General features: G+C 43.1%; 1 protein-coding gene across 1 annotated transcript in view; it reads left to right on the top strand.

Annotated features, from left to right (window-relative positions):
• LOC311122590 (angiopoietin-1 receptor-like) overlaps positions 1-19,319 on the top strand; it is a gene marked incomplete at its 5' end in the record, with an annotated part of 37,732 nt that extends 18,413 nt beyond the window's left edge. The window contains 14 exon segments of the mRNA XM_084196932.1: positions 796-908; positions 1,305-1,485; positions 1,801-1,898; positions 2,053-2,293; positions 3,648-3,808; positions 11,783-11,996; positions 12,356-12,466; positions 14,096-14,286; positions 14,605-14,718; positions 14,959-15,029; positions 15,664-15,704; positions 15,831-15,927; positions 17,954-18,053; positions 18,461-19,319. Of these exon segments, the coding sequence (XP_084053058.1) occupies positions 796-908; positions 1,305-1,485; positions 1,801-1,898; positions 2,053-2,293; positions 3,648-3,808; positions 11,783-11,996; positions 12,356-12,466; positions 14,096-14,286; positions 14,605-14,718; positions 14,959-15,029; positions 15,664-15,704; positions 15,831-15,927; positions 17,954-18,053; positions 18,461-18,535 (1,808 nt within the window). The 3' untranslated portion in view covers positions 18,536-19,319.
• Between the last annotated feature and the right edge of the window lie 301 nt (positions 19,320-19,620).

Consider the following 19,620-nt stretch of genomic DNA (forward strand, 5'->3'; position numbering starts at 1 on the left):
ACAAACCATTTCTGTATGGACCTCGCTTTGTGCACGGAGGCATTGTCATGCACACTCTTCCCCAAACTGTTGCCACAAAGTTGGAAGCACAGAATTGTCTAGAATGTCATTGTATGCTGTAGCGTTAAGATTTCCCTTCACTGGAACTAAGGAGCCCGAACCATGAAAAACAGCCCCAGACCATTATTCCTCCTCCACCAAACTTTACAGTTGGCACTATGCATTGGGGCAGGTAGCATTCTCATGGCATCCGCCAAACCCAGATTAGTCCGTTGGACTGCCAGATGGTGAAGCGTGATTCATCACTCCAGAGAACGCGTTTCCACTGCTCCAGAGTCCAATGGCGGCGAGCTTTACACCACTCCAGCCGACACTTGGCATTGCGCACGGTGATCTTAGACTTGTGTGCGGCTGCTCGGCCATGTTATTCTGTCAATCACTGTTCAAATAAATCCAACCATTTAAATTATAGACTGATCAGTTCTTTGTCAGTGGGCAAACAGTACAAAATCAGCAGGGGATCAAATACTTTCTTCCCTCACTGTATCTCTACGGACACAATAAATGTTCTTCTGATCTTGACATTCCAAATGAGACATGGAGGCCTTACAGGAACCTGATTTACCACTAACCTCTGAGTTACACAGCATTTCACTACTAAATCAACTGACCAATGGCGGGATCCCAGTCTCCCAATGACCTCTAACCCTGAGACATGGCTGTAGACTCCTGTGAGTGTTAGACAGCCATGCATCAGGGGTTAATTGACCTTCACGACTCCCTTCCCCCCTCCAGACCTCCCGCTCCCCTCGGGGGTGAGGCTGGTCCCCATATCCCAGACCTCCCTGGGCCTGTCCTGGGACCGTGTGATGGGGCCTGGGTCGGCTACGGAGGACTGGACCTACCAGGTAAGCGTGGCTCCATCGGTAATAGTGCTAGCAATGCCAGGGTTAAGGGTTCAATTCCCACTTGGGGGCACATACATTAAAATGCATGCACTCACTGTAAGTTGCGTTTGGTTAACAGCATCTGCTACAGTATTTAAATGATGTGTACATTATTCATCTATTGACTATGTCAGCACCACTTCACCAGGTCAAATTCCTGGTATGAATAAAAGTGATTCTGATTGATAATAATATGCCATTTAGCAGACACTTTTATCCAAAGTGACTTACAGTCATGTGCGCATAAATTTTTACATATGGGTGGTCCCGGGGATCGAACCCACTACCCTGGCGTTATAAGCGCCGTGCTCTACCAGCTGAGCTACAGAGGACCGCGTGATGTTATTCTATTATCAGGTGGAGTGTGTTCAGAGTTCTGACCCGGGGACCATTAAGCCTTACCGGCTCCCATCCAACTCCACTGGCCTCAAACTGCTAGACTTGAAGCCCAGACACAAGTATGAGTGCAGCGTGATGATGATGACGGTGTCGGTGGGACAGCACAGCCAACCCGTCTCTGCATGGACACTTAGCAACGGTAATGACTGCCAAAACACACTTTTATCAGATTGAATAACTTAACAACTTAACGACCAGTGGAAGATGATCCGACAAAAATGAAAAGGAGCACTAGAAGATTGTGAATCTTTATTGCTTGACTGCGTTGATTTAGTTTGCTTGCCTTTTAGAAAAGAGTAGGGTGTTGTTTTCTCCAGCTTGCCACAGGGCTACTATGGCGCTGCAGACGTCTTCTACACAAATCCTACTGTGCGTATACGGCTAGAACATCTTTCATTTCTTCAACTTCCCTTCAAAGTGAACTACTCTTAACACCTATCCCATGTTCTGTCAGAGTTGCCCCCGGCCCCGTCCAACATCAGGAGCTGCAACATCACAGACACCTCAGCTATCATTACCTGGTCTCTGGCCGAGGGTCACTCCATCTCCAAGGTCATTCATTGATTGATTATTTGAATTTATTTGCTAATTAAAATACATATGAAGCCGCTCCAGCCAGAGACACAACATAGCACACTTTCTTAACAATTTACAAGGATTTAGCACAAAAAGAAACCTGCAGCCTTATTTCCAACGTGCTCCTTAGGTGATGCTGCGTTTCCAAGACAACACCCTGGCCGACTACAGCCAGCTGGCAGAGATCAACGTTCCTCAGCAGGTGGAGGAGGGGCTACAGGGACAGTTAGCCAATCAGATGCAGTTCCAGCTGCGTGGTCTGAAACCTGACACTCCGTACCTGGTGGAGTTCTGGTCCAAGAACAACATGGGGGAGAGTCTAGAGAAACCTCAGATCCCCCTTCGGACCATGACACTGCAGGAGAGCTCTCGTAAGTTAGTTACCCACAATACATCACAGGAAATATCCCGTAAGTTAGTTACCCACAATACATCACAGGAAATATCCCGTAAGTTAGTTACCCACAATACATCACAGGAAATATCCAGTAAGTTTGTTACCCACAATACATCTCACAAGTAAATTAGTTACCCAAAATACATCACACCAGTAGGTTAGTTACCCACAATACATCACACCAGTAGGTTAGTTACCCCAAAATACATCACACCAATAAATTAGTTACCCACAGTACATCACCCCAGTAAGTTAGTTACCCACAGTACATCACACCAGTAAGTTAGTTACCCACAATACATCACACAAAACCTCATATCCCCATCTGTACCATGACACCACAGGAGTCTCCCATAAGTTAGTATCACATTACCTCACGACGACCATGACCCAAACCCTCACTCTATCCCCCCATGACCCAAACCCTCACTCTATCCCCCCATGATCCAAACCCTCACTCTATCCCCCCATGATCCAAACCCTCACTCTATCCCCCATGATCCAAACCCTCACTCTATCCCCCCATGATCCAAACCCTCACTCTATCCCCCCATGATCCAAACCCTCACTCTATCCCCCCATGATCCAAACCCTCACTCCAACCCCCCATGACCCAAACCCTCACTCTATCCCCCCATGACCCAAACCCTCCCTCCACCATCCACCCCCTGCTTAGTTCAGATTAGCCCCCAACAACCCCCCACTTAATGCTATAAATCAAGTAGCTGGCAAAAGTGAGGTTTGGTTCTGGGTTTCAGGATTACAACCCACTCAATGTGACACAACTACCGGGGACTAAGATTACAACCCACTCAATGTGACACAACTACCGGGGACTAAGTAGTAACGTTTCCATGACTGTAGCCAACATTATCTCCCTCTCCATGCCAACATATCTCCCCCCCAGATAGAAAGATACCCACTGATGAATGCTCCCACAGTTTATTATGCAACGTTTTCGACCCAAAGGTCTTCATCAGGCTTAACCCACAGGAAGCGTTAAAGCCAAGTTATTGGATGTGCCTAACACTATGTTTGAAACATATTCCCCCTCCTCCTCCTCTCCTCCTCCCCTCCTCCTCCTCCTCCCCCTCCCCCTCCTCCCCTCCTCCTCCCCCCCTCCTCCCCCTCCTCATCCTCCCCTCCTCCTCCCCCCCTCCTCCCCCTCCTCATCCTCCCCTCCTCCCCTCCCCTCCTCCTCCCCCTCCTCCCCTCCTCCTCCTCCCCCCCTCCTCCCCTCCTCCCCTCCTCCTCCCCTCCTCCCCCTCCTCCCCTCCTCCCCTCCTCCCCTCCTCCCTCCTCCCCCTCCTCCCCTCCTCCTCCCCCAGGTCTAGCTGGGCTTGGCAGCGAGGGCAACATGTTGTTCTATGCCATCCTGGGTTCTGCTGGGATGACCTGCATCACCATCCTACTGGCCTTCTGCATCGTCCTACAGCTGAAGAGAGCCACCTTCCAGAGACGCATGGTCCAGGCCTTCCAGAACATAGTGGTGAGTTCTGGGTCCAGCCCGGGCAAACCGAAATTGGTTCTGTGAAAGTTCCCAGAACATTCATCAGGTCGCGGCAAATGTTCTCATGTCCAGTCGTGCTGATGATAATAGAATGCTTGTATGAAACGTTTGCCTGGTGTTGCAAGAATGTTCCTGGAACACATTTAATCTGTTCTTAGAATGTTTCATTAGGTTGTGGGAACATATGACAAGAGATAGGTTCCTAAAAAACAATAAAACTGTCCAGTTGTGCTGACATTTAGATAATGTTTTATCAGGTTGCACAAAACATTCCTTTGATGTTGCAAGAATGTTGACAGAACAGCCTTTCCGAGTGCTTTAAAGGTTCCCAGAACATGTAATTAGGTTGTGGGAACAGTATGGGTACATTACAAGAGAGAGGTTCCCAAAACACAAATGATGCTCAGTTGTAATGACCTTCATGCAATGTTTAAGTTAGGTTGCACAGGACATTCCTATAATGTTGAAAGAATGTTGAACACCTGGTCTAAGTTCTTTAAAGGTTCCGAGAACATTTAATTAAGTTATGGGAGTTGTCTGGAATGTTGCAAGAATGTTATTGTGATATTCACATAGGTTGCACAGAACATTCCCACAATGTTCTACAATTTCCAAATAAGTCAGCTGTTATGACGTTCATAGCATATTTGTTTTAGCGTTAACATAACATTTCATTCAATGTTCACACAATATACATTTAGCCTTGTCTTGGAGGTCCTCAGAACATTTCAAGAACATTTTGAAAATATTGTATTTAAGTTTTACCTAATATTAACACAACATTCTCAGCATGCACATTTTTAGCTTCTTAAAGCATATTGGAATGTGTCATGATTTAACTGGATTGAAGAGCAGAGAGAGAGCTACCTAGCAGCAGTAGGCCTAACAGGAAGGCATCTCCAGGATGTTTCTCTCTAGACTGAAGGACTGTCTTGTAGGGGATATAGAGACAATTGGCATTTTAACCATGTTTCTTAAAAAATAAACAAATACAAACAATGGTGAAATTGGGGCTCAGATACACTCTACTAAATGAGAGGATGTCTTTATGTCATCCAGATTTATAAATCCAGTCAGAAATGCAGAATTTAGACCAACTGTAAAAAATTCACCGTTGTGTAAAACATACTTTTTTTTTCTTCTAGTTTTTACACACCAGATATAACTCCTACTTTGAGACACTTGACATGTGCCCCTCAGTCCTATTTTTCATGAGCCTAGATGAGCACTCAGAGTCTTGGATGACCCTTCAGGTCTTATTTTGTTATGATCTGAAAAGCAAAAGTGATCCTAGATCAGCGCTCATAGTCTTGGATACCTTGTGAATATGGGCCCAGAAGTACGCAGCACATAAAGAGGATGGGTGGAGTGATGGTGAATAACCCAGTTACCAGTATTTACCTGGGGTCAGTTATGTCTAAGAAGGTTAAAACAGGAAACATGGAATTTCAGATTGACGGTACTGCCATGGCAACCATACTGCCATGGCAACCATACTGCCATGGCAACCATACTGCCATGGCTATATACTGAAAAAAGTAGATGCAAGAGAGCTTCCCTGGTGGTGCAGAGGATAGAAGACTTGGCTTAGGAACCAAACGTTGCAGGTTCAAAGCCCACATGTGTGGATTGTCAACATATAAAACATATGTTAGTGTTTGTATGATTAAATGCTATTCAAATGTCGTGTGAAATTAAAATGCTGTGTGTAACATCTCCTTGTAGTGGGTATACAGTCCTCAAATGTGAATTGCAATTAAATCTGGAGAGAAATCTAATGGGGATGTATACCAATCTGCTTAAAGGAGATACACGTTTGCATGATGTAATGGTAATATTAATGGACCTCTTAAGACAAGGTTAAATGTACACTGAGTGTACAAAACATTAGGAACACCTGCTCTTTCCATGACATAGACTGAGCAGGTGAAAGCTATGATCCTGTATTGATGTCACCTTCAATCAGTGTAGATGAAGGGGAAGAGACAGGTTAAAGAAGGATGTTTAAGCCTTGAGACAATTGAGACGTGTATGTGTGCCATCCAGAGGGGGAATGGTCAAGACAAAAGATTGAAGTGTCTTTGAACGGGTTATGGAAGTAGATGCCAGGCGCACCAGTTTGAGTGTGTCAAGAACTGTAATGCTGCTGGGTTTTTCAATGGTCCACCACCCAAAGGACATCCAGCCATCGACAGGCCAGTGGTTGAAAACGGGTCATTGATGCAGAGCAATAGACGGCTACAGTTGGTCAACTGACAGTCCAGTACAATATTGTTGCCCAAAAACCCATAAAATAATGCACAACTCGTCGTACCTTGACGTGAACGGGGTATGGCAGCCGACGACCTTACAGAGTTCCACTTCTTTCAGCAAAAAAACTAGAAACTAGGGTTGCAGTGGGCAAAGGAATGAAAACACTGGAGAATTGGAAAATCATTGCCTGGTCTGATGAATCCCAGTTCCTGCTGTTTCATGCTGATGGGAGGACTAGGGTTTGGAGAAAACCACGAGTACATGCATCCGTCATGCCGCGTGTCAAAGTTGCAGGCTGGTGGTAGGAGTGTGGTGGTGTGGGGTGTGTTTTCATGGCACACATTGGGCCCCTTGATAAAAGTGGAGCAAAGTTTGAATGCCACAAAATATCTGAACATCATAGCCAATCAGGTGCATCCCTTCATGGCAGCAGTGGATCCATTTGCGATTTTGTAAAATCAGGTGAATGTTTTTTGCACCCTAAAATAAACGTTGTAGAATCATCTGCACAACTGGACAGTTTTTGTGTTTTGGGAACATATCTTTTGTGATGTCCCCACAATGTTCCCACCGAACTGTTCCCACAACCTAATGAAACAATCTGGGAACATTTAAAGAGCAGATTAAATGTGTTCTGGGAACGTTCTTGCAACATCAGGCGAATGTTTTATACAAACATTGTATAATCATCAGCATAACTGGACAGTTTTTGTATTATGAGAACATTTGCCGCAATCTAACTAATGTTCTGGGAACTGTCACAGAACCAATATTTGGTTTGCTGGGAAACATTACTTGAGCTATTACATTACCTGGAAACCTAATGAGAACTTTTAATGAATGTTCTGTGGCGGCGGTTGTTACAGATGTTGTGCACAACATTTTAGTGAACGTTAGGAGAACATTCCAAGGATATTTCATTCAAAACTTAAAAATAAACAAATGTTATCCTAATGTTAGATAAAAACCCTATTTAGAACTTTAATGGGAATCTTAGCTAATGTTCTGGGAATGGTACCGGTTTGCTGAGAGGCCTCCAGAATCTCGTGGTGACTCCATGGTCCAGGAGCCCCATGTATCAACAGTGCGTAGGGCACAAATCTGTGCGTAAACCATGCGTGGGATTTATCAATAAGAACGTTTGCTTGAGACTGTGCATACATTTCTGCACAGCCGTGACCATACGTAGGCACAGTGCCAAGTGGTGGAATAAGGGAACTGCTTGTCAAGCATGGGGAAAATATACTGAACAAAAATATAAACGCAACAATTTCAACGATTTTACTGAGTTAGAGTTCATATAAGGAAATCAGTCAATTGAAATAAATTCATTAGGCCCTAATCTATGGATTTCACATGACTGGGCAGGGGTGCAACCATGGGTGGGCCTGGGAGGGCATAGACCCACCCACTGGGGGAGCCAGGCCCAGCCAATCAGAATTAGCTTTTCCCCACAAAAGGGCTTTATTACAGACAGATATACTCTTCAGTTTCATCAGCTGTCCTGGTGGCTGGTCTCAGATGATCCCACAGGTGAAGAAGTCAGATGTGGAGGTCCTGGGCTGGCGTGGTTACATGTGGTCTGCGGTTGTGAGGCCGGTTGGATGTACTGCCAAATTCTCTAAAATGATGTTAGAGGCGGCTTATGGTAGAGAATTGAACATTCAATTCTCTGGCACGCTCCCTCAACTTCAGACATCTGCGGCATTGTGTTCTGTGAAAAAAGCTTTTAGAGTGGCCTTTTATTGTTCCCAGCACAAGGTGCACCTGTGTAATGATCATGGTGTTTAATCAGCTTCTTGATATGCCACACCTGTCAGGTGGATGGATTATCTTGGCAAGGATAAATTCTCACTAACAGGGATGTAAACAAATGTGTGCACAAAATTTAAGAGAAATACGCTTTTTTGGAAAATTTCTGGGATCTTTTATTTCAGCACAGGAAGTATGGGACTGACACTTTACGTGTTGCGTTTAGATTTTTGTTCAGTATATACAGTACCAGTAGAAGGTTTGGACACACCTACTCATTCAAGGGTTTTTCTTTATTTTTACTATTTTCTACATCGTAGAATAATAGTGAAGACATCAAAACTATGAAATAACACATATGGAATCATGCAGTAAACAAAAAAGTGTCAAACAAATCAAAATATATTTTATATTCTTCAAATAGCCACCCTTTGCCTTTATGACAGCTTTGCACACTCTTGGCATTCTCTCAACCAGCTTCACCTGGAATGCTTTTCCAACAGTGTTGAAGGAGCTCCCACATATGCTGAGTACTTGTTTTTTTTAGTCATTTTAGCAGACGCTCTTATCCAGAGCAATTTGGGTTAAGTGGGCACAGACAGATTTTTCACCTAGTCGGCTCGGGGATTAGAACCAGCGACCTTTCGGCTACTGGCACAACGCTCTTACCCACTAAGCTATCTGCCGCCCCAGGCATGTCTTCACTTGGTGGCTGCTTTTCCTTCACTCTGCGGTCCAACTCATCCCAAACCATCTCAATTGGGTTGAGGTCGGGGGATTGTGGAGGCCAGGTCATCTGATGCAGCACTCTATCACTCTCCTTCTTGGTAACATAGCCCTTACACAGCCTGGAGGTGTGTTGGGTCATTGTCCTGTTGAAAAACAAATGATAGTCCCACTAAGCCCAAACCAGATGGGATGGCGTATCGCTGTGGTAGCCATGCTGGTTAAGTGTACCTTGAATTCTAAATAAATCACAGACAGTGTCACCAGCAAAGCACCCCCACACCATAACACCTCCTCCTCCATGCTTTACGGTGGGAACTACACATGCAGAGATCATCCGTTCACCCACACCGCATCTCACAAAGAAAAGGCGGTTGGAACCAAAAATCTCCCATTTGGACTCCAGACCAAAGGACCGATTTCCACCGGTCTAATGTCCATCACTTGTGTTTCTTGGTCCAAGCAAGTCTCTTCTTCTTATTGGTGTCCTTTAGTAGTGGTTTCTCTGCAGCAATTCGACCATGAAGGCCTGATTCACACAGTCCCCTCTGAACAGTTCATGTTGAGATGTGTCTCTGACTTGAACTCTGTGAAGAATTTATTTGGGCTGCAATTTCTGAGGCTGGTAACTCTAATGAACTTATCCTCTGCAGCAGAGGTAACTCTGGGTCTTCCATTCCTGTGGTGGTCCTCATGAGAGCAAGTTTCATCATAGCACTTGATGGTTTTTTGAGGCTGCACTTGAAGAAACTTTCACAGTTCTTGAAATGTTCCGTATTGACTGACCTTCATGTCTTAAAGTAATGATGGACTGTTGTTTCTCTTTGCTTATTTGAGCTTTTCTTGCCATAATATGGACTTGGTCTTATACCAAATAGGGCTATCTTCTGTATAACCCCCACCTACCTATTTTGATTTGTTTAACACTTTGTTGGTTACTACATGATTCCATATGTGTTATTTCATAGTTTTAATGTCTTCACTATTATTCTACAATATAGAAAATAGTCAAAATAAAGAAAAACCCTTGAATGAGAGAGTAATAATTCAATAATTGTTCAATGTAATTGTATTTCCATTGTGAAATCATGCAACAGATCTTGACAGGCTATATATTATTTGACCACATCAGTGCATTTGTTTACGATAATAATCCATATGAAGTGCAGTAATGTGTTAAATGAGAGGTACATGTGAAAGTGAAACCATTGTTCAAATACTATAGAAGACAGATCATGGGAAATGGAATGAGAGACATGGCTGATCTTGTTCTGTTGGAATATTTGTCACACGCTGCATTTCGCAGAGCGCGTTTTTAGAGACCGGTGGGACTTTTTGCCCGAAAGTACAGATTGGCTCATCAGATATCGTTTCCCAAAACCAATCGTAGGATCCTTGTGAGAATTTCAGACCTACTTTAGAAAGGCAAACCCATCCCATTCAGGTGTGCATCAAAGTGCTCTCCACCCTCAGGCGGGAGCTTTCCGATCGGCATCTCACATCCCTCGATGAGCCAGTGTTTTGGATGCAGTCGTCAGCAAAACCAACTGTAACATACTATTTCCATACACCATCGCACAACAGGTTGAAGTCAAGAGGGGTTTCTTTGCCATCAATGGGTTCCCAAGTAGCCTACGAAGACGGCCACCCACGTCGCCATAGAAGCACCTTCCCAAAACGTGTTCAACTATGTGAAAAGAAAAGGCTTCCACTCTTTATGAGCAGGTGATAGGTTATGTGCTGCGCAAAAAAACGCTGCTGAATGTGGTGGCCAGGTGAACAGGTGGAACACACGACTCAAGAAATTGTCAAAGACACCAGTCACCCAAGTCATAGACTGTTCTCTCTGCTACCGCACGGCAAGCGGTACCGGAGCGCCAAGTCTAGGTCCAAAAGGCTCCTTAACAGCTTCTATCCCCAAACCATAAGACAATTAATCAAATGGCCACCCTGACTATTTACATTGACCCCCTGTACTCGCTGTTTATTATCTATGCATAGTCACTTTACCCCTACCTACATGTACAAATGACCTCGACTAACCTGTACCCCCGCACATTGACCTGGTACCGGTACCCCCTGTATATAGCCTCGTTATTGTTATTTTATCGTGTTACTTTTTATTTTATTTTTTACTTTTTTTAGTAAATATTTTCTTAACTCTATTTCTTGAACTACTCATTTGAAGTAAATGTTCCATTGCTAAAGCAACTTGAATTGTCCCAATGGTCCTCTCTTTGTAGCTATGTTTTTATTTTTACTGGTCAAACCACAACCGAGCGAGCCAAATAAAACATTTTGCTTGTACTCAATCGCCTGACACCAGCACCTCTAATTCTAAGCTTTTTTTCAGTTGCGCTGTTGTAGGCTATTTCATGGTACGGCGTTATATATTCCCGCAGGCTTTAAAGGGATGATTTCGACCATATATGGTTAATTAGGAACGTTTCAAAATGCAAATAACCAAGGTTGTGTACCAGTACTGAGGATGAGAACAACTGGTATGTATAAACGGTTATCTCCTACCGGTGGTATGTATCAACGGTTATCTCCTACCAGTGGTATGTATCAACGGTTATCTCCTACCAGTGGTATGTATCAACGGTTATCTCCTACCGGTGTGTTTATGAAGGTCGTAGGATTGTTTGATAAATCACACTTTTTCTATGCATATGAACATTCCAAAACACATTCGAAAGTAGTATTTTAGAAGAGTTTCTACGCAATGTTTGATAAATGAGGCCCCAGGCCTTCCAGAATATAGTGGTGAGTTCAAATCAATACAACTTGATTTATACCCCCAGGGGCAATAAAAACATGTTGTCTTGACTCTCAGGCGTTTCAGAATACACTGGTAGGTTGGGGTTGGCCTGAATAACTCTCCCATTGTTTCAGAAAGCTTTTCAATTGTGCAAGACAAGTTCACTCTTGAGGGCAATAAAGTATCATATCCTATATATAATAAGCCATTTAGCAGACGCTTTTATCCAAAGCAACTTACAGTCATGTGTGCATACATTTTTACGTAAGGGTGGTCCCGGGGATCGAACCCACTACCCTGGCGTTACAAGCGCCACGCTCTACCAATTGCGCTACAGAGGACTGCGTCTCTCTAACGTTGCCCATGCTGTACATACTATAAACACAGACATCTGAATGATAACGATCACAGATTATGACATTTCTAGAAACATCTCGGATTTTATTTTTTCCATGTGTTAGAGAGAGGAGCCAGTGGTCCAGTTCAGTTCTGGCTCTCTCAACCTGCCCAATAAGAAACAGAAGAACCCAGAGAAGCCCGTGGCCTACCCCACCCTGGAGTGGAGCGACATCAAGTTCCAGGACGTCATCGGAGAGGGAAACTTCGGCCAGGTGCTCAAAGCCCGCATCAAGAAGGACGGGCTGAGGATGGACGCTGCTATCAAACGCATGAAAGGTGAGGCTGTGCACCTTGAATGAATGGATAGATGGATGAATGGACTGATAAATGGATGGATCAATTAATTAATCAATGAATGAGTAGATTTAATGTCTCACCATCGATAACGATCCTGGAAGACACAACCTTGGTATATTTCTGAGACTTAAAGGCTCAGTCAGTGATTTGTGTTTCTGACAGAGTATGCCTCTAAAGACGACCACAGGGACTTTGATTTTAGTGTTACAACTCTGTGTGTGTGTGTGTGTGTGTGTATCTTGTGTGTGTGTGTGTATCTTGTGTGTGTGTGTGTATCTTGTGTGTGTGTGTGTATCTTGTGTGTGTGTGTGTATCTTGTGTGTGTGTCCCCCACACAGAGTATGCCTCTAAAGATGACCACAGGGACTTTGCAGGGGAACTGGAGGTGCTGTGTAAACTAGGTCACCACCCCAACATCATCAACCTACTGGGGGCCTGTGAACACAGAGGTAATATAATAATAGTATTGTTATGATGAACACAGAGGTACGATACAAACAGCTCTCTTTTACTGGCCTGTTGATCAGATGGGTTTTACTGGCCTGTTGATCAGATGGGTTTTACTGGGCCTGTTGATCAGATGGGTTTTACTGGCCTGTTGATCAGATGGGTTTTACTGGGCCTGTTGATCAGATGGGTTTTACTGGCCTGTTGATCAGATGGGTTTTACTGGCCTGTTGATCAGATGGGTTTTACTGGGCCTGTTGATCAGATGGGTTTTACTGGGCCTGTTGATCAGATGGGTTTTACTGGCCTGTTGATCAGATGGGTTTTACTGGGCCTGTTGATCAGATGGGTTTTACTGGGCCTGTTGATCAGATGGGTTTTACTGGGCCTGTTGATCAGATGGGTTTTACTGCCCTGTTGATCAGATGGGTTTTACTGGCCTGTTGATCAGATGGGTTTTACTGGGCCTGTTGATCAGATGGGTTTTACTGGGCCTGTTGATCAGATGGGTTTTACTGGCCTGTTGATCAGATGGGTTTTACTGGCCTGTTGATCAGATGGGTTTTACTGGGCCTGTTGATCAGATGGGTTTTACTGGCCTGTTGATCAGATGGGTTTTACTGGCCTGTTGATCAGATGGGTTTTACTGGCCTGTTGATCAGATGGGTTTTACTGGGCCTGTTGATCAGATGGGTTTTACTGGGCTGTTGATCAGATGGGTTTTACTGGGCTGTTGATCAGATGGGTTTTACTGGCCTGTTGATCAGATGGGTTTTACTGGCCTGTTGATCAGATGGGTTTTACTGGGCCTGTTGATCAGATGGGTTTTACTGGGCTGTTGATCAGATGGGTTTTACTGGCCTGTTGATCAGATGGGTTTTACTGGCCTGTTGATCAGATGGGTTTTACTGGGCCTGTTGATCAGATGGATTTTACTGGCCTGTTGATCAGATGGGTTTTACTGGGCCTGTTGATCAGATGGGTTTTACTGGGCCTGTTGATCAGATGGGTTTTACTGGCCTGTTGATCAGATGGGTTTTACTGGCCTGTTGATCAGATGGGTTTTACTGGCCTGTTGATCAGATGGGTTTTACTGGCCTGTTGATCAGATGGGTTTTACTGGCCTGTTGATCAGATGGGTTTTACTGGGCCTGTTGATCAGATGAGTTTTACTGGCCTGTTGATCAGATGGGTTTTACTGGGCCTGTTGATCAGATGGGTTTTACTGGCCTGTTGATCAGATGGGTTTTACTGGCCTGTTGATCAGATTGGTTTTACTGGGCCTGTTGATCAGATGGGTTTTACTGGCCTGTTGATCAGATGGGTTTTACTGGCCTGTTGATCAGATGGGTTTTACTGGGCCTGTTGATCAGATGGGTTTTACTGGCCTGTTGATCAGATTGGTTTTACTGGGCCTGTTGATCAGATGGGTTTTACTGGCCTGTTGATCAGATGGGTTTTACTGGCCTGTTGATCAGATGGGTTTTACTGGCCTGTTGATCAGATGGGTTTTACTGGCCTGTTGATCAGATGGGTTTCTCTCTGTTACCTCTCTTCAGGATATCTCTAACTAGCAATAGAGTAAAGTGGTATATGATATTATTAACCAGGTTTTTCTACCATGTCTCCAGGCTATCTGTACCTGGCCATAGAGTTCGCCCCTCACGGTAACCTGTTGGACTTCCTGAGGAAGAGCAGAGTGTTGGAGACTGACCCGGCCTTCGCTATCGCTAACAGCACCGCCTCCACCCTCACCTCACAACAGCTGCTGCACTTTGCTGCGGACGTGGCCCGCGGCATGGACTACCTGGCTCAGAAACAGGTTAGTACTGCAGACCTGGCCCGTGGCTTAGACTACCTGGCTCAGAAACAGGTTAGTACTGCAGACCTGGCCCGTGGCTTAGACTACATGGCTCAGAAACAGGTTGGCATTGGCCTTGACGCGGCAAGACAGCTGATCTGGGTCCAGACTAGGTACAGCCCAAACTGATCTGGGACCAGGCTTGGTCCGTGCCTTTTTATGTTTCAGACCCCAGAGACAAGAGAGTGTGCTTTTAGTCATATAACATCCCATAAACGCTTCACAGTGGATTTATTCTTGTGAGTTGTATAATCTGACCAGATCTCTTGTGATTTCTAGTTCATCCACAGAGACCTGGCAGCCAGAAACATCCTGGTGGGAGAGAACTTAGTGGCGAAGATAGCGGACTTCGGTCTCTCCAGAGGGCAGGAGGTCTATGTGAAGAAGACCATGGTAAGAGTCTCCGAAGCTGACAAACTTCAACGTCAACATAAAAATCACAAGGGCGTTTATACCATGAAACTGTATGATCCTCTCAGGCCGCTGTGGTCACAAACAGAAGGCAGTCACCTAGCCTGCCTTTCCAGTTGGACGGAGGGACACACCAGGGCTGCCCACTAGCACCACTCTTATTTGCAGCCCTGGTGCTGAAACTTTGTTGACAAAGACATCTTTACTGTGTGTGACTCACAGGGCCGGTTACCTGTCAGGTGGATGGCCATAGAATCACTCAACTACAGTGTCTACACCACGAACAGTGATGTGTGAGTACTGCATCTTTTAAACGAGACGTTTTATTTTATTTTATTTTTTTACAACCAAATCTCTATTTTTGATGGAAATGGCATGTTATAGGGGGATGTAGCTCAGTTGGTAGAGCATGGCGTTTGCAACGCCAGGGTTGTGGGTTCAATTCCCACGGGGGGCCAGTATGTAAAATAAAATAATGTATGCACTCACTAACTGTAAGTCGCTCTGGATAAGAGCATCTGCTAAATGACTAAAATGTAAATGTATATAGAAGGGTCCAGACGCCTTTTTTTGTGATTTCACTTGTTTTTTGTAAAACTTACCCCAAACAGTAAATCACTTCCTCATCCTTGTTGTGTTGAAAAATCATGAACAAAGGCTCCAAAAACACCCAAATACGTCCTTTTAGAAACGGCAACACTCTCAGTATAGTGATGCAGGTCTGTGTCATACCGAACTTGATCCTCAACGTTTTATTCCGTTTCCAAAGTACCTAAACTGTCATCTAAACACTGATAGTGACAGCTGCAGAATGAACTTTCAAATACATTTACAGTATATAAACTGACTGTGTACACTGATTCTCTCTCTCTCTCTCTCTCTCTCTCTCTCTCTCTCTCTCTCTCTCTCTCTCTCTTCTCTATCTAGATGGTCTTATGGTGTACTTCTCTGGGAGATCGTCAGTTTAGGTTTGTATAAAGGATAATTAGGTTTGTGTCCAGGTTTGAAGTGCAGCCTGATAAGTCCAGTGTGTGTGCATTACTGTGCGTGCGTCTTGTCATGTACAGTGTATTTTGTGTTGACCTGTGTATCAGGAGGTACTCCGTACTGTGGGATGACCTGTGCAGCGCTGTATGAGAAACTCCCTCAGAGCTACCGGCTGGAGAAACCACTCAACTGTGACGATGAGGTGTAAGTAGTCTGGAGATGGTAGTCTGATCCTAACCCTGAAACAGCTGGGGGCTGGGCTATAGGGTGTCAGTACTACAGACAGACAGGCCTCTGCTGAAGACCGACGGTAGAGATCAGAGAATATAGAGGCGTTCAGAATATAGAGACATACAGAATATAGAGACATACAGAATATAGAGACATACAGAATATAGAGAATATAGAGACATACAGAATATAGAGACATACAGAATATAGAGACATACAGAATATAGAGACATACAGAATATAGAGACGTACAGAATATAGAGACATACAGAATATAGAGACATACAGAATATAGAGACGTACAGAATATAGAGGCGTTCAGAATATAGAGACATACAGAATATAGAGACAGAATATAGAGACATACAGAATATAGAGGCGTTCAGAATATAGAGGCATACAGAATATAGAGACATACAGAATATAGAGACGTACAGAATATAGAGACGTACAGAATATAGAGACATACAGAATATAGAGACATACAGAATATAGAGACGTACAGAATATAGAGACATACAGAATATAGAGACATACAGAATATAGAGACGTACAGAATATAGAGGCGTTCAGAATATAGAGACGTACAGAATATAGAGACATACAGAATATAGAGACATACAGAATATAGAGACATACAGAATATAGAGACGTACAGAATATAGAGACGTACAGAATATAGAGACATACAGAATATAGAGACATACAGAATATAGAGACATACAGAATATAGAGACATACAGAATATAGAGACTATAGAGACATACAGAATATAGAGACATACAGAATATAGAGACATACAGAATATAGAGAATATAGAGACATACAGAATATAGAGACATACAGAATATAGAGACATACAGAATATAGAGACATACAGAATATAGAGAATATAGAGACATACAGAATATAGAGACATACAGAATATAGAGACATACAGAATATAGAGACATACAGAATATAGAGACGTACAGAATATAGAGACGTACAGAATATAGAGACATACAGAATATAGAGACATACAGAATATAGAGACATACAGAATATAGAGACACACAGAATATAGAGACGTACAGAATATAGAGACATACAGAATATAGAGACATACAGAATATAGAGACGTACAGAATATAGAGACGTACAGAATATAGAGACATACAGAATATAGAGACGTACAGAATATAGAGACGTACAGAATATAGAGACATACAGAATATAGAGACATACAGAATATAGAGACATACAGAATATAGAGACCTACAGAATATAGAGACATACAGAATATAGAGACATACAGAATATAGAGACATACAGAATATAGAGACATACAGAATATAGAGACTATAGAGACATACAGAATATAGAGACATACAGAATATAGAGACGTACAGAATATAGAGAATATAGAGACATACAGAATATAGAGACATACAGAATATAGAGACATACAGAATATAGAGACATACAGAATATAGAGACATACAGAATATAGAGACATACAGAATATAGAGACGTACAGAATATAGAGACATACAGAATATAGAGACATACAGAATATAGAGACGTACAGAATATAGAGACGTACAGAATATAGAGACATACAGAATATAGAGACATACAGAATATAGAGACGTACAGAATATAGAGACATACAGAATATAGAGACATACAGAATATAGAGACATACAGAATATAGAGACATACAGAATATAGAGACTATAGAGACATACAGAATATAGAGACATACAGAATATAGAGACGTACAGAATATAGAGACTATAGAGACATACAGAATATAGAGACATACAGAATATAGAGACGTACAGAATATAGAGACGTACAGAATATAGAGACGTACAGAATATAGAGACGTGGAGGAAAAATACTGATAAGAATGCAGTTTTGAAAACATTCAAATAAGTTCCAATCAAGATTCAAAGGTTATTTGCCGTATGTAATAAATACGTATAACACCCCTCTCCTGTGTGGTCGTGTCCAGGTACGACTTGATGCGGCAGTGCTGGAGAGAGAAGCCTTACGAGAGACCCTCGTTTCAACAGATACTGGTGTCACTCAACAGGATGCTGGAGGAGAGGAAGGTAAATCAAAACACTTTATTTTTTGCTGATTCATTTACAGTCATTGGTAAAAAAAAAAAAAAACACAACAACTCACAGGACATTCAGTAGAGAATTTGAAGTTACAGTAGGTAGTAGCAGCAACAGCGTTGGGACGGGGATATGGGCGGCAGGTAGCTCAGTGGGTAAGAGCGTTGTGCCAGTAACCGAAAGGTCGCTGGTTCTAATCCCCGAGCCGACTAGGTGAAAAATCTGTCGATGTGCCCCTTAAGCAAGGCACTTAACCCTAATTGCTCCTGTAAGTCGCTCTGGATAAGAGCGTCTGCTAAATGACGTAAAATGTAAATGTATATGACAGTAGCCCACTGCAAGCTTTCTCTAACAGTTCATTAAAGCACAGAACACTATTCTCTTCCTGTCGTTTCCAGACGTATGTCAACACAACCCTGTATGAGAAGTTCACCTATGCTGGCATCGACTGCTCCGCAGAAGAAGCTGGATAGCCTTGTGCTCTTCCAAGAAAAACGACAGTACAAGTATTCCACTACCGCTGCACTATACAGGAATAATACAAGTTACACGGTTTAAGCAATCCTCCACAAGGGATTCACAGACTAGTATGTTGCGCATATTGTGTATTCCAAGTTATGTGCTAACTTTGTACAATCATAAACTGACTTTCAAAACGGTCATGTTAAGATGTGTTGTTGTCGTTGTCGTTGTTGATTCTTCTGTTCTGATGAATGTCCACCCTATTCCCTATACTGTGTAGTGCACTACCTGTGGACCCTGGTCTAAAGTAGTGCACTATAAAGGGAATAGGGTACCGTTTGGGACGCAGTCTGTGATAGTCACTGGCTGACCTATAACAACAGTGTAAATGTTGACCGTACAGATGTAGGATCTTAATTTGAGCCAGTTTGCTACAGCTGGAAAATTATCCTGCAGCAACAGGGAAATGTGAATTATTATGTGGATTATAATTAATATTTAAAAAATTGTAGGGGTTGATACATTTTTCGTTAGGGAAAATCAAGTCTGACATTTTAAAGTGGAAATTACAAACTTTAGAAGCCTTTTAAACCTTGAATACACTACACGTTTGCATTTCCAGCTTTGCAGGAAAATTCCCAACAACAAGAGTGATCAAATGAAGATCCTACATCTGAACAGTGTAACATACATGGCAGCCTTCTGTAATATCAGATGTAAATGTCTTTAGGAAACCATTACTTAGAAAAAAACGGTATCCTTAAAATTAATAAAACGTTTTGTGGTTAAATTCTTATCTGTGATGTATGACTTGTGTGACACAAAGAGATGAGTGCAACATTTCTTCTTCTTCTTTAAAAAGGCAAAGCGTACTACCTGGTGGTTTAATAATCAAGCAGTAGACGATTATTTCAAGTCAGTATTATTGGAGTCATTTATTTCTATCCAATCCTATATTCAGATAGTTCACAATAGGTCAGTGTTCCTGGGTTGAGCGTCCAGTAGAAGTCCCGTCTGTCTCTGGCTGTCCTCCAGTCAAAGACAACAATGTTACCCCACTGTCTCCTGGCAGGGTCTCCTGGCAGGGTCTCCTGTC

The sequence above is a fragment of the Coregonus lavaretus genome, assembly GCF_964263955.1.
Source record: "Coregonus lavaretus genome assembly, contig: HAP1_SCAFFOLD_4559, whole genome shotgun sequence".
NCBI classification, from domain to species: domain Eukaryota; kingdom Metazoa; phylum Chordata; class Actinopteri; order Salmoniformes; family Salmonidae; genus Coregonus; species Coregonus lavaretus.